Raw genomic sequence first — 15,105 nt, 5'->3', positions numbered from 1 at the left:
AAACTAATAATACATTATATGTTAATTAATTTAATTTAAATAAAATTTACAAAACAAAAACAGTGTTTGCAAATGAACTCCTCAGGTCTCTGAGTACTCCATTCTCCCTCTACTCAGAACTTAAATTGTGCCTTATTGTGTTAGTATTTATTTGATGCCAAACATATTTCACAGTGCAGTGTAGTGATTACATAAATTTTTGTCACCTAGAAACCATGGTTTTAATCTTTGGATTTCCCTCAATACTTATGATAATGTCTTATATCCCAGTTATCAATATATGTTAAGTATTCACAGTTTTGAGTGAGCTAAGAATTTTATTTTATTTAAGATTTTATTTATTTATTTGAAAGAGGGAGAGTGCAAGAGAGAGCACAAGCAGGGGGGTGGGGCGGCAGAGGAGGGAGAAGCAGGCTCCCTGACAAGCAGGGAGCCCAATATGGGACTTGACCCCAGGACGCTGGGATCATGACCTGAGCCCAAGGCAGACGCTAAACTGACTGAGCCACCCAGGTGCCCCGAGCTAAGAATTTTAAATAAGGACTCATCTTGGTGTGCAAGGTTTAACATTATTTAAGTACACATAATAAAGTATGGTAATATTCATTTTCTAGGTTGTTTCAATTGAATATGATCTACCATCATGACTAGATTTCAGGTTCTTCCACTTAATCCCTCATCCATTTAATGGTCAGTATAGACATAACAAATTTATCTAAAGGTCACTTTTCAAAACAACCTCAATAATCTGAAATAGAGAATTAGGCTTCTGAGCTAACTGTTCATAAAGCTAGGGTATTAAACTTTGGGCACTTTTACTGATTCATCATCCAATAAAAATGTAAGTATCCACTACATGTCAGGCAACATTCTAAGCCCTGTAGATATAACAAAACAGATAAAAATCATGCCTTCATGGAGCTCATGTTCTAGTGGAGGAGACAGACAAACAAATTCATGAGTAAATTAGATATAAGGTGATTAATGCTATGGAGAAAAATAATACAGGGAAAGGATACACATGCTCACACCAGTAGGTTGCTATTTTAAGTGAGCTAGGAAAGGCCTTACCGAGATGACCTGTGAACAGACCTGGAAAAGCTAAGAGTTGGCAGATTATCTTGGGAGTGGTGTTCAAGGCGGAGAGAAAGAACAAAGGGATTGGGATATAAGCTGGTCTAGAATATAGGAGATAGCAGGGAAGCCACTGTCGCTGGAACAGAGTAATAAGCAAAGGAGAAGAGAATTAAAGGGGGAGTAATAGGAAGATTCTCCCCTATCAAAAATGGAGTTTTGACTTTAAGTTTATACCATAATTTCATTAAGATTCATGATGTTTTTCTGTTTGCAGCAAAAAAAAGAATGGAAAAAGATGGCATATCTACTGATGGCAGGCGTATCAACAGAAATAACAGCTGACAGTAATGGAAGAGTTAAGAGCATACTGTAATAAGTTTCTGTTTTTAAGCAGAAAATTGTGGAACATTTCCACACAGAAGGTTTAAAATATAAAGTGTTTGTAGACTAACTGGCAAGTAACAATTACTGAGAAAATTACATTTATGAAATACAAGTGGTTAACACTTCATTCCTTTACCTTAGCAGGCACTCAAAGAAAAGGAACTCACCTGTATTATCAGCAGAGACTTTATTCAAGCTTAGCTCATCAGTAAGGTCTTCATTTTTAAATTTATTTTTAATATCTCTCACTTTGTTCATTATAGAATCAATTGTCAATTCTCTGCCACTTAACTCCTCAGCCTCCATTTCTAAGGCAAAAAAAAAAAAAAAATTTGAACTGGTCATCATTCCTTTTTACTAGCATTAAAGAAAATATGTCTCAGCTAGCCTTTTAGAACCCAGAAGACGAAAGCATTAGTTATACGAACACATCTAAACACATGTATTATCAGAGTAGTATTTGTGAAACTATGTGCATAAAAACAACAGCACATCCTTGTAATTTGTCCAGCAAGGTTTCCAATAGGCCAGATACACCTTTTCTTCACAAAAGAACTTCAGTGAAGTCATTGCACAACACAGAAATTGCTGCCCCTCCTTGCTTTCAAACTTTCCATTTTTCTCCCACACTTTCCTTTCACTCTTTTTCCAGAATTATTTCCTCTGGGCCATCTGCAAATTTAGTCATTTTTTAAAATGTGAGGGAGTGTTTACTTGGATTCTGGTAGTGACATATAGACATAATGAATATTTTTGATAATGAAAACCATTCCTTTATTCACCTGCTGTATGCGAGTAAGCCTGCACATTGCAAGTGCGTTCAAAGCAGAATATATACACATTATTGCCTTTTATTGATAAAGTGGTATCAGAAGGCTTGTTCTTATGCCTATCTGGCAGAATTATGGTTTGCTATCTTAATCATTCTAAAACCAAAAATCTACTGCATTCTTATAGCACCAGCACTTGCTCATCTGCACGGTGGTGATGTTACAAAGTGTCTGCAGTCGTTCTTCCTGTCAATCTCAGGTTTGTGATTCTCAGACATTAACCCAGTAGCCCAGGGTAACTGATATTAATGCCGCCCCTGACCTCGAGTTTGACAATGAAAAGGGGCGATAAAGTGGGCAGCTAGAAACCACTGTTTGAAGTCAGGTTCAAAAGGTAACTGTCAGAACGGGGTCACTGTCTCCTCTCCCTGTTCTAAAACACCAGACAAGAGGGCGTGTCTTTTGGGAGACGATTTCATGGCCCCAAAACTCTCCCCAGGTGCCCTCCAGGCCCTCTTCAGCGAGGTACACACCCACCTCTTGTTTCCTGGGTCCTCAACAAAATCTCCCTCACCACCTTGGATTGCCGGAAGCAGCGAGACCTCCTCTCCCCCTTCAGTTCGTTTAGCCGCGCCCTACGTCTTCTACCAGGCTCTGAGTCCTCCCCGCCGCGCCCTAACCACTCACCGACCCTTGTGGCTAAAGAGCCCACACACGGGCCGCCGCCGTTCCTCGGTGTGCCCGCGAGGGAGAACTCACCGCCAGAAAGCGGAGTAGGGAAGAAAAGATGGAATCCAGACCCCTCTCCTCAAACACGTTTGAATTTCCCCGCCGCTATCGTCGCAACTGCCTATTGGTCAGTTCTAGTCACGTGGAAGCGTCTGCCGTAATTGGCTTGCGTGCGTCAGCACCGCCCGGCTCCCTGCGATCCGCCAGTTCCGCCTTAGGAGGTTCGTGCGCTCTGACTCCACCGGCGGTACCTAGGCGCTTGTATTTGGTGGGCGTTCCCGGACTGTCAATAGGCCAGTTTTACTGCACTTTCTCGTTTGACCAGGCCAAATTTTTTGCCGGGGAGGGAGTCACCTCTGGGCGGAGCTACCTGGTGAGAGGAAAATAGTGATGGGGACCGTTGCCCCGAGCATCAGGACCTAAAAGATGCCCTCTGAGTCGGCCCTTCCCGCCGCACTGCCCCCGGAGTCTGTCCTTCGCCCTCCCCACTGCCCGGCTTAGGGAGGATATGGCAAGAACGGTTCGTTCGCAGAGCTACCTTCAACTCTGCGGCCTGCGCAAGAATCTCAGTGTTTTTTGTCCTTGAGCTTTCCATTTGTGCCTTTCCGCTCTCCTAGAATAAATAACTCCGCGCTTCGTCTTCAAGCTAAGGCCCTCCCCTTTGTCAGACTTCTGTGCAGAATTCACAAGCCCGTCTGGATTGCAGCGGCCCGAACCCGCCTGATCAGCGCCCTCCCTCCGAATTTGTCCCATTCAGGAGCCCAGGTGCCCTCAGGGAAAGGGCACCTCCCTAGTAATCTACCCTTGCTGAGCTCTGCTGTTAAAGTGGCTTTGTGATTCAAGGCAACACTTTCTCTTCTCTGCCAATCGAAGAGCTGTCTTTGTTGTACCAGCATTAGGACATAATGCTGTATGGTAGAACAGGCTGGTTGTATGTGTAGGAAACGGATTACAGCTGTCACTTGTTAACTCCAAAACTGTCCTTAGAACCCTCGCATTCCCAGCTCTGGCTAGCTACTTAGCCAGCAAGAAAGCCCTTCCTCACTTACTGCATCTTTCTATATCTACTGGCTAATTATTTTTACCTCAGCAGAAGAGAATCATCTGCCGTAGACTATGGTTGGGTGATCGCCACCTTTACACCGTTGCGTCTAACGCTGCTTTTACTTGGAAGGAATTATTATTCCACCAATTCTGTTGATCTCTTGGGGCCTGATTTCAAAACTTGAATCTTCCTAAAAATACAGCTGCTGAATAACCTCACCCTAACACTTCTTTCTATATATTCATTCCTTTGGTAATCTCCAGTCTTAATTTTTAAACATCAACTATATGCTAATGACCCCCAAATTTATTTTTCCAGCTGAGCTCTCCCCCCTGAACTCCAGAATCATATATACACTGCCTACTTAACATCTCCACTTAACTGTCTCATAGGTACCTAAAAATTGAAAATGTCTAAAACAGCCTCCGATCTTCTTCTCCCTTATCCCCCAAACCTGCTTCTTACAAAAACTTCTGTAAAAGACAATCTCGTTCTAATTTTTAGGCCAAAACCTTTGGTGTCATCCATGACACCACATACAATCTATAAGCAGATTGTGTTAGGTCCAGCAAAGTATTCCTGGAATCCTATCACTTCCCAACTTTCACTGGTACCAGCCTAGTCCTTCATCACTCGCTTAGATTAGTGCAGTAGCCTCCTGGCTGGTCTCCTTGTGTCTGCCTTTGCCTCACTTCAACTTATTCTCCAGCACAGCAGAGTATTCTTAAATCAATCACATCACATCACACCTTTGCTCAAAACCCTTCAGAGCTCCCTGTCTCACCCAGAATAAAAGCCAAAAGTCCTTAGAATGGTCTAGAGCTGTACTGTTCAATATGGTAATTATTAGCTACGTAGACTATTGAGCACTTGAAATGTGGCTAGTGCATTTGAAGAACTGAATTTTTAAATTAATTAAGTTCATTAAAACCTGACATTCTGGGCAATTATTGGAACTTTTAAGTATGTTTAGAACCTGAGTATGTGAATCTACTTTTTCAAATGTAAATCTTGTGAGATCTAAATGCAGATTAAGTACTTTCTGTGAAAGTGCTTATATGTTTTAAGTATAAATACACACTGGATTTTGAAGACTTAGTATGAAAAAATAATGTAAAATATATTATGGATAATGTAAATATTGATCACAGTTTGAAATATTTTTTATATAGTGTATTAAATAAGATATATTATTAAAATTAATATCCCCTGTCACAGACCAGAGGAGACTAAGGAGACATGACAACTAAATGCAATATGGTATCATGGATTGGATCCTGGAACAGAAAGTGGACATTAATGGGCAAAATGATGAAATCCAAATAATAAATGTGATTTAGTTAATAGTAATGTACCAGTGTTGGTGTCTTAATTTTGACAGTTATATAAGACCTTAAAAATAGGGAAATTGAGTGAAGAGTATACACCAATTTTCTGTACTACATTTGCAACCTTTGTGTAAACCAAGAATTATTCCAAAATAAAAAATTTAATGAGATTTAATTTCACCTATTTCTTCTTACTTTTTAATATGGCTAATGGAAAATTGACAATTACATATGTGGTTTGCATTGTATTTCTAGCAGTGTCTATAAAATCCTATAGATTTTTGGTTTTTCTTTTAAATTTTATTATTTTAATCACCATACATTACATCATTAGTTTTTGATGTGTTCCATGATTCATTGTTTGCGTATAACACCCAATGCTCCATTCAATACGTGCCCTCCTTAATACCCATCACCAGGCTAACCCATCCCTCAACCCCCTCCCCTCTAGAACCCTCAGTTTGTTTCTCAGAGTCTATAGTCTCTCATGGTTCAACTCCCCCTCCGATTTCCCCCCCTTCATTTTTCCCTTCCTTCTCCTAATATCCTCCATGCTATTCCTTACGTTCCACAAATAAGTGAAACCATATAATTGACTTTCTCTGCTTGACTTATTTCACTTAGCATAATGCTTTGTGATTAATAAATGAACAGAACCCTCAGTTTGTTTCCTGAGATTAAGAGTTCCTCCTATCAGTGAGATCATATAATACATGTCTTTCTCTGATTGACTTATTTCGCTTAGCATAATACCCTCTAGTTCCATCCACGTCATTGCAAATGGCAAAATTTGGGGGTTTTTTTGATGGCTGCATAATATTCCATTGTATATGTATACCACATCTTCTTTATCCACTCATCTGTTGACGGACATCTTGGCTCTTTCCATAGTTTGGCTGTTGTGGACATTGCTGCTATAAACATTGGGGTGCACTTCTCCCTTCAGATCACTACATTTGTATCTTTGGGGTAAATACTCAGTAGTGCAATTGCTGGGTCGTAGGGTAGCTCTATTTTCAACTTTCTGAGGAACCTCCATACTGTTTTCCAGAGTGGCTGCACCAGCTTGCATTCCCACCAACAATGTAGGAGGGTTCCCCTTTCTCTGCATCCTTGCCAACATCTGTCATTTCCTGACTTGTTAATTTTAGCCATTCTGACTGGTATGAGGTAGTATCTCATTGAGGTTTTGATTTGGTACAATCCTATAGTTTTACTTATCTGACCTACTTATTTATCTTATTTATTTTCTGACTTTCTACCCACTCCCCCACTAGAATGTAAGCTCCATAAGTACAGGAATTTTTTTTTAAGATTTTTTTAAATTAATTTATTTATTTGACAGAGACACAGCAAGAGAGGGAACACAAGCAGGGGGAGTAGGAGAGGGAGAAGCAGGCTTCCCCACGGAGCAGGGAGCCCAATGCAGGGCTCGATCCCAGGACCCTGGGATCATGACCTGAGCTGAAGGCAGACGCTTAACGACTGAGCCACCCAGGTGCCCCAGTACAGGAATTTTTGTCTACTTGTTCATTACAGTGTCCTGAGTGCTTAGAATGGTATCTGGTACTTTGTAGACACTCAGTGAATGTTAGCTAATTACTAACATTTGCAACCATTGGAGTATTTCAGAATCCTATTTCCTCTAACAGATTTGTAGACTTCTTGAGGACAGGAAACTAACCATGTAAGCTTCCTATAAGTGCTTGAAGAACCTTTTTACTGTGTTCTACACAATTCTCAGCAACTATTTATTGACAGGTTATCATTACAAGCTATTCAGAAACAAAAGTAGGTACCATTCTTGGCTAAATGCTTTATTGATTGTTTTCATGGGAGATATGTAACAATGTGCCATATTGGGATGAATAGTTCCACTGCAGTGTTTAGACATCTACATATGAGGGTGTCCAAGGCTCTCCTATTTTACCCAGAATCAATGCTTCTGACTCACCTATCCAAATAGATTTTGATCTTTAATTGTTGTTCATTCAGGCCATTGGAATCATAGACCAATGAGAAGCCACCTCCAGAGATGAGTAAGGAAATGAAGTTGTTCCAGTGAAGATAATATACCACAATTACTAGTTTGTCTTAAAACCAACTTCATCTGACAGTAAATAAACTTGTTTACTTTCAGTCAAGCTTTCCACAAAACAATATAATTAACCAAGAGTTTATGACTTCAAGATGGAAAGCTTCAAATTTTTTTACACAAAAGTTTGGACCGTGTAACTTTGCCATTATCATCATGTCACTTTTTTTGCTAATCTGATGATTTTCTTTTAGTATGGTTGCTTTTTTAAAAAAAAAAAAATCAATTATTGAAGTCATTGTTATATGAGTTCACTAAATCCCAAACTTTGGTTGCAGAAACTGTTTCCCATATTTGGATGATAGGTTTTTACAGAACGTAGTCACAGTGATTTATTCTAGGATTAAAAACTTATTAGTATACCTGATTTGGGTGCATATAGGAATGGTGTGAACCTATAAGAATGGTGAGAGCCTGTAAAAATAATAACAGGAAAACTACATACCACAGAATGGACAAAGCCTCTTCCAAAAGAAAAAAAAGGGGAGGGGTTGCAAGGGCAGCCAACAGAGTACTTCAGGATTATGAAGAGAAATGGCAATGAGAGTTGAGATTATGTTCTGACCAAGGAAAAGAGCAGTGATGGTTTGGGACTACTACTTGGATACCAGGTATTATTTAGTTATTCAGGCAACAGATCATGTCAACAAATGACAGAAGATAAGTAAGATTCCTATTTTTCTTTTTTCTCCGTCATGGATAATAGCATTCAAACTGACAATCTTTTTTTTTTTTTTTAAAGATTTTATATATTTATTTGACAGAGAGAGACACAGAGAGAGAGAGGGAACACAAGCGGGAGGAGTGGGAGAGGGAAAAGCAGGCTTCCCACTGAGCAGGGAGCCCGATGCGGGGCTCAATTCCAGGAGCCCGGGATCATGACCTGAGCCGAAGGCAGACGCTTAACGCCTGAGCCACCCAGGCGCCCCTATTGAGACTTTTAGATCATAAGTTTTATGTGTATGTTGCCTAATTCGTCAACATAGGGATGTTTGTGTGTGTGTGTGTTGGTTTTGTTTTTGTTTTTGTTTGGTTTTAATTTTTTTGTGGGCTCCACGCTGGGGCTTGAACTCACAACCCTGAGATCAAGACCTAAGCTGATATCAAGAGTCAGATACTTAACTGACTGAGCCACTGATGTACCCCCAAAATAGGGCTGTTCTAATGTGAAAGGTAGGCCTATAAAAGTTTCACCGCCATGAATCTCCTGGGAGGGGCAGTCGCTAGATAGTTAGTCTTGGTATGGAAATCCTCCAGCGAAGAGGAGGAAACCAAAGCCACCCTGGTGTCTCAGGGAGTGTTCCATTTTACGGCCCCCAAAGGGAGTAAGCAGGAGTTCAGCTATTTGAGTCAATGTAGAGACACCACACGTTAGTGTGAAGAATAAGCTTGGTGGTAAGTCACTGAATAGTGCCAGTTGACATTTTCTCAGGACCAGCTCTTAAGAATTTAAGTTTTTTGAGACTTGAGGGAGAGTACTGTTAGAAAATGGAAATGAAAAATCTCAGCACCTGTTACTGTAATTTCTAAAACTATGACTGTCCCTTGCTTATAACATCCATAGTCTTCCTAGTAACTGAAGCAAGAAGCCACGCTCCCTGGCCAAAGTCTAAGGCCCTATATTATTTAGCCCTTCCTGATTCTCTAAGCTCATCTCATCACACTTTCTTCTCTCTCACTAAGGTCTAGCTCCCTGGCTTCCTCTCAGTTCCTGAACACACTGAATTTTTTCTCACCTAAGGGCCCTGCCTTTTATTGTTGCTTTTACCTAGAACACTCATCTGCAGATCTCCGGTGTTTGGCTCTTTTCCATCTTTTAGGTTCCTGTTCAAATATTATCTCTTCAGTGAGGCCTTTCAGTTGTTTGTCATTATATCACTATGCTTATTCCCTTCCCTGTACTTAACCCTATCTGTAGTTATTTATCTTATATTGATCCTTGTGTTTATTATCTACTCCTACCGAGTAAGCATTTTGAAGTTAAAATCCTTTCTTGCTTACTTGTTCGTTATTATGCCAAAAACATTGAATGATATGTAGCATAGTGTAGGTAGTTAATAACATTGTTGAATGAATAAATAAATGAATATGTGTTGCCCACCAGGCTACGAGGTCTCTAAGGAATTGATTAAAATATGTTTGCACACTATGTACTCTATCCCCCTGCACAAAGGATGTACTTATGTGCTGAAAGAAATGAAAGAGAAGTAATAAGTCAAAGGGAACTATTAAAAACCTAAGAGGCTAAGCCATTTTAACCAGATAGTAGTTAAACATAGCTGCATCTTCCATCTGTGGTTATTGTGAGCCTGCATCTAGCTCTGAAGGGACTTCACCAGCCTGTAGATGCATTCAGGGTCACTTGAAGATGACTCAGATCTTATTACCCTTAGTTGCATAAAGCTGGTCCTCAACTCCAAAGATGGTCCCTTTAGCATTTCTGAGAGTCATAGGGGATGTCTTACTTGTGATCAGAAACACAGATACCTTACTAGATACCACATTTCTCCCCCAACAGTCACCACAGCTTTCCCAGATCCTATTCCCCCAAGCATCTCATTCTTCACCCTATTGCTACTCCACTGAGCCCAAAGGATGTCACCACATGCTGCAGTTCTCAAAAGTTCACAGAGCCAAAACTTGGTGATCTGTGGCAAATTGGGGTTATCTGTCTCCAATTTGTAACATTCCATCTGAGGGGTCAAAAACAATGCAATATATCTGTGTGTATGCCTTCATGTTCCATGAAGTGTTCAGTGAATGTTCTTCCAATTTTTACTTATCGTCCTCATTTGACCTAGGACCCAGACAAGAATGTATGGGCTTAGAACAGACAGTCACAAAGGTATACTCAGAATCTCTTTTCTCCTCTGATGACTAGGGGTTTGATACTGGGAAGTTCATTAGGTTTTCCTCCTTCTACCCGTAGGATGAATTCTTTTCCAGGAGACTCTCAATAGCCCCCTCTCAATTTGACTTCTATTAGAATATCTCACAATTTACACCAAATGCCCAGTAGTCCAGCAGGAGACAAAACTCAGGCTTTTTCCAGAGGCTCTTTAGGCCCCAGGAAAACAGGCTGGTCACAAACTTCCCAGACATGTTTGGACAGGTATGAGCCTACAGGAGCTGCACCTCAGGTTTGTTATCCTGATGCACAAGAAAATCTTCAAATGAACTCAGCAGTGACAAGCTTTCAAATCACATAAAGCCATCCCACACCCTTGGTAAGAAAGCAGGCAGCAGCAACAGAAGCCATGAGGTGGCAGCACGAGCAATTTAAAGGCCACCAAAGGGAACACAGAAGACAATCACACCAAAGGATATTCTATCAAGGACTGGAAGGAATTTGGGCTTTCAATAATTCTGCTGGAAATCCTCCATGATACTCCTCATATTGGAGACACAGATTACTTGTTAATATATATTGACTGGAAAAATATATGCAGCATTAAAATAGTTTCTTTATTTGGATGATGGAATTGTGGTGCTTTTTCAAAATAATTTTAGTTTTTATACTTTGTTACTCTGTTTTCACAATTAAAGGGCCAAGGAGTAAGTGAAGATTACTGTTAGATATTTGTGAGCCTAACTATTATTCTAAGATCATCAGCTCAACAATAACCTCTTGTTCAAACCAAGAATTAATAATTTATTCTCTCTAATCCCTTGTCCAGTTTGTGAATGTGTACATTGAAAGCCATAATATAATTCAAATTCACAAATTCAAAAGTTTATTTATTTGTTTATAATCTATAAATCACTTGAAAGCCAACTCCATGCCCCATTCTTATAGGCTGGTGGGAGATTCAGTAATAATTGGAGCTCCACCCACCCAGGGCTGTACCTGGGTCTTGTGTTTGACTAAGACTCTGGGGGGCTCCAGTCATCAATCATTTGCTCACAGTGATTACTGAAGAACTGTTGGGACATTTCCAGGGAATCTGCTGCTTTGGTCCACATTTAGGGTCCTGGAATCATCAGCAAGCCTGATAGTATCTGTACTGAAGGTACAATGTTCTGAGTGTCCCCAGAAAGAAGCAAGCTCCTCTAGGAGTCTTGCCACCTGTTGCCTGTGAGGCAAGGAAATACTAAGGGACTGGTCACCTGTTTGGAATGGATAATTCCAAAAAAGCCATCAACATGAATCCCTAGAGAACATTTGTAACAACTAAAACACATACAATTACCTTTGTAACACACAGCTGTGAAGATTAAATTTACACATACAATTACACATACAATTACCTTTGTAACACACAGCTGCAGATTAAATATAGGGCACAGAGTGGTTAAAGTCTTTTCCTATTTATTTATTTATCCTATTTAGAATTATCTTCTAAATGTGTTGCCTGGGAGGGGCCTGAATTAACTTATTATCTCAATACATAAAGTAACTCAATGCCTTTCCTCGGTTAGTTAGGAAAAGAATTTAATACATTATTTTATCCTAATATTTAGGCACCTGAAGTTTTCTTCTTACATAATTAAATGTGCAACTTTTAGTAATGGGAGCAATGCCTTAATATTTTCATATTATTCTCTTTTATTTCAAATCTTAAGAAAGGATTTCACTGACTCTAAGCACACAGATGGGCAAGGCATTTACCTGGGGCGGGGAAAAAGTCATCCACCCATAGCCTTTTGCACAACCATGTGTACACACAGTCTGATTAGAGTGCCACTTGCGCCATGGACATCCAGGATAGTGACAGCAGTACCTGTCAGAGGCTCACTCCCTGATTTATCTGATAGGGCAAGGTTGCACAGGGAGTGTCCAACAGCCTCCTGTCGGACTGGAACCCACAGATGGCTCTGGAGTTGAAGAAGGGAGCAACAAGAGTCCCTTTCTGTAAAAACAGTCCAGATGAGGAAACTAAGAGGCACCTTCCCTATCGACTGTAGATGAGTGCAGGGAGGAGAGACAGAAGAAAAGCAGACATTGGCAAATGATAATTTTTTTGACAACATAAGTATCTTATAGAAGATAAGTCATCTGAGTTTTAAAAATGAAAGGAGAGGGAAAGAGAAATAGGAATTCAGGGGGAAAATATAGCACTCTTAGTGAGTGAAACTGAGGTTTACAAAAAGTAAATTTCTCTGCAATAGTACTTTAATAAGGTTTGGATATTTAATAATTGTTGATTTAGAGTTCTGAATTGTAGTCATTTGGGAAAGAAATATATCTTACAATATAATCACATCAAATAAACCCATATCAATATGTTATGGTAATAGCAATTATATGAAATTGGTCATAAGTTCCTGAAGGAAATATCAAGAGCACAACAGAAAATGGTAATGTTTTCTATTTGTAAGTAACCTTATAATTTTCAAAGTGCTTTATTTTGATCCTATTAGTTTATGAAATAGGCATAACATTTTTTTTTTTATCATTTTGCAGGTAGGAGATTGAAGACTAGACCAGTTTACTGACTTGCCCTGGGTTATATGTCTGGAAAATAGCAAAACTAGGATGAGAATTCTGGACTTTTGCTTCCAAGTCCATTTTTATTTCTGCCATAAGGATCCTTCATAATTCTATAGTTTTTGTCAGTGAAAATAGCCATTGATTTTCAGAATGGAGTAAACAGTCTCATGGACTGTTTAAATAATATGTGAATCAACTTAATAAACAAGTCGCTCACAACTTTCCCTTGGGTTCTTCAAGAGCCTGACTCCTCAATCAGCTTAGTTCGCAGATGGCTGAGTGTACAATTGGAAGAGCATCGCTTCTTACCCACTCCACCCTTTGACCCAGTTTCTACTAAAAGCTGGCACCACAGCCATGATATTGCATTCAGTTCAGAAATTCTGAGCTGGCTTTAAACCTGTCTTAGCAATTGCCAACCAGGCTATTTCAGATTGTTAGGTTCATTCTCTTGCCCCACCAATTTCTTAGATCCACCCCTTTCCATCCAGACCAAGGTGTAAATGTGCAGATGAGTGGGGCTGGACACTTTAGTTGGGTCACAAAGACCTCGAGAGGGCCATACATTTCAGGTGCCCCAAATGTTGTCAGCTCTGAAGGCTCCCCAGAAACTATGGAAGCTCCACATGATGTGGTTCCATGGAGGATATCCCATTTCACTTAGAAATTTTGGGTTACCCTGGGTCTCCTTTATGATCAGAAAAGGTCCATTCCTAACATTTGTGAGCTCCATGGCAAGAGTACAAATAGAGGTCCACATACCATATATCTAAATATTTAAATGTTATAGGTCAGGCTAACAAGCTGTAAGATGAAGTACGTTCTCTCCTACTGAAACACCAGTATATTCATAATAACAAAAATAAAATACGTGTTTAAAGCTGTGGCTGGCTATTACTGATAGTTGGCAAAACATAGAAGACATTTTAATTTAATTATTACTCTATGTTTTAGGGATTTTTTGTTGATGGGCCAGAGATGTTTATATTAATAATAACATAAAACTTTATAATTTATAAATTATTTATAATTTGACTCATTCCATGAATTTATTTTTCTTACTTTCATTAGAAAAAGATCACTCATTACATTATTCTAATTAAGATTTTTACATTATTTGTGTTCTATTGACAGTAAAGAGCTAAAAGATTAAAAAATAATTGCAACTATATTAAGAGTACAAAATTTGAATGTATTTTCCGCAAAAATTAAAACATAAAAATTAAGATATTTTACATATATTTTTCCAGAAATCATTTTCTTCTAAAATTTCAAATTATATGTATATTAAAATTAAGTCAAAATACAAATTCTAATCAATGCATATGAAAAAAATTTTTTTTAAGATTTTATTTATTTATTTGACAGACAGAGAGAGAGAGAGATAGTATAAGCAGGGGGAGCGGCAGGCAGAGGGAGAGGGAGAAGCAGGGAGCCCAATGTGGGACTCAATCCCAGGACCCTCGGATCATGCCCTAAGCTGAAGGCAATGCTTAAGCGATTGAGGCACTCAGGTGCCCGCATATGAAAAATCTTAATCAAAGTTATTAAATAAAGTTTATTTTCTAAATCATTTTTAAACATTTAATTAATTCTTAGTAGACATTTTTATAAAAATAAAACTATCCACCCATGGACCTTAAGGGCATCATGATAAATGAAAAAGGTCAGACAGACAAAAATAAATGCTGTATGATCTCACTTATATGTGAAATGTTAAAACAGAACAAAACAAAAACCCCAAACAAACTCACAGATACAGAGAACAGATTGGTGGTTGCCAGAGGTGGGGGATGAGGGGTGGAAAAAATAGGTAAAGGTGGTCAAAAGGTAAAAACTTTCAATTAAAAAATAAATAAGTCCTAGGGATGCCATGTACATCATAGTGACTCCAGTTAATAATACTGTATTGTATACTTAAAAGTTGCTAAAAGAGTAGATCTTAAAAGTTCTCATCATAAGGAGAAAAGAGTGTAACTATGTATGGTGACAGATGTTAACTAGACATTCTGGTGATCATTTCATAATACATACAAATATTACATCCTTATGTTGTTCACCTGAAAGTAATATATGTCAGTTATATCTCAATTAAAAAAAAACTATTCACAATTCTAGAATTGCATGTCCATTTAATTGTTAATAAAGAATCAGTATCACATTTTATAAATATTATGTCTAGATTGGCACTGTTCAACAGAAATATAGTACAAGCCACATGCATAACTTTTAATTTTTTACATTAA

General features: G+C 38.9%; 1 protein-coding gene across 5 annotated transcripts in view; it reads right to left on the bottom strand.

Moving 5' to 3' along the window:
- TTK (TTK protein kinase) overlaps window positions 1-15,105 on the bottom strand; it is an 80,106-nt gene that overhangs the window by 43,737 nt on the left and 21,264 nt on the right. For 2 of the 5 annotated variants that reach the window (XM_064597796.1, XM_045867147.3), the window contains exons 1-2: window positions 2,919-3,074; window positions 1,629-1,769 (exon numbers count right to left, since the gene is read on the bottom strand). In XM_064597796.1, coding sequence (XP_064453866.1) covers window positions 1,629-1,767 — 139 coding nt within the window. In that variant the 5' untranslated portion in view covers window positions 1,768-1,769; window positions 2,919-3,074. Of the gene's footprint in view, window positions 1-1,628; window positions 1,770-2,768; window positions 3,143-15,105 lie in introns of those variants that run through there. The other 3 variants (XM_064597795.1, XM_064597794.1, XM_045867146.3) reach the window with 3 other exon arrangements.

The sequence above is a fragment of the Mirounga angustirostris genome, unplaced genomic scaffold (genome assembly GCF_029215605.1).
Source record: "Mirounga angustirostris isolate CCGP_5_RB_7025 unplaced genomic scaffold, mMirAng1.0.hap1 SCAF_8, whole genome shotgun sequence".
Classification (NCBI taxonomy): domain Eukaryota; kingdom Metazoa; phylum Chordata; class Mammalia; order Carnivora; family Phocidae; genus Mirounga; species Mirounga angustirostris.
The sequence above is the reverse complement of the archived record's forward strand: the minus strand, read 5'-3'. Positions and strand labels throughout refer to the sequence as shown.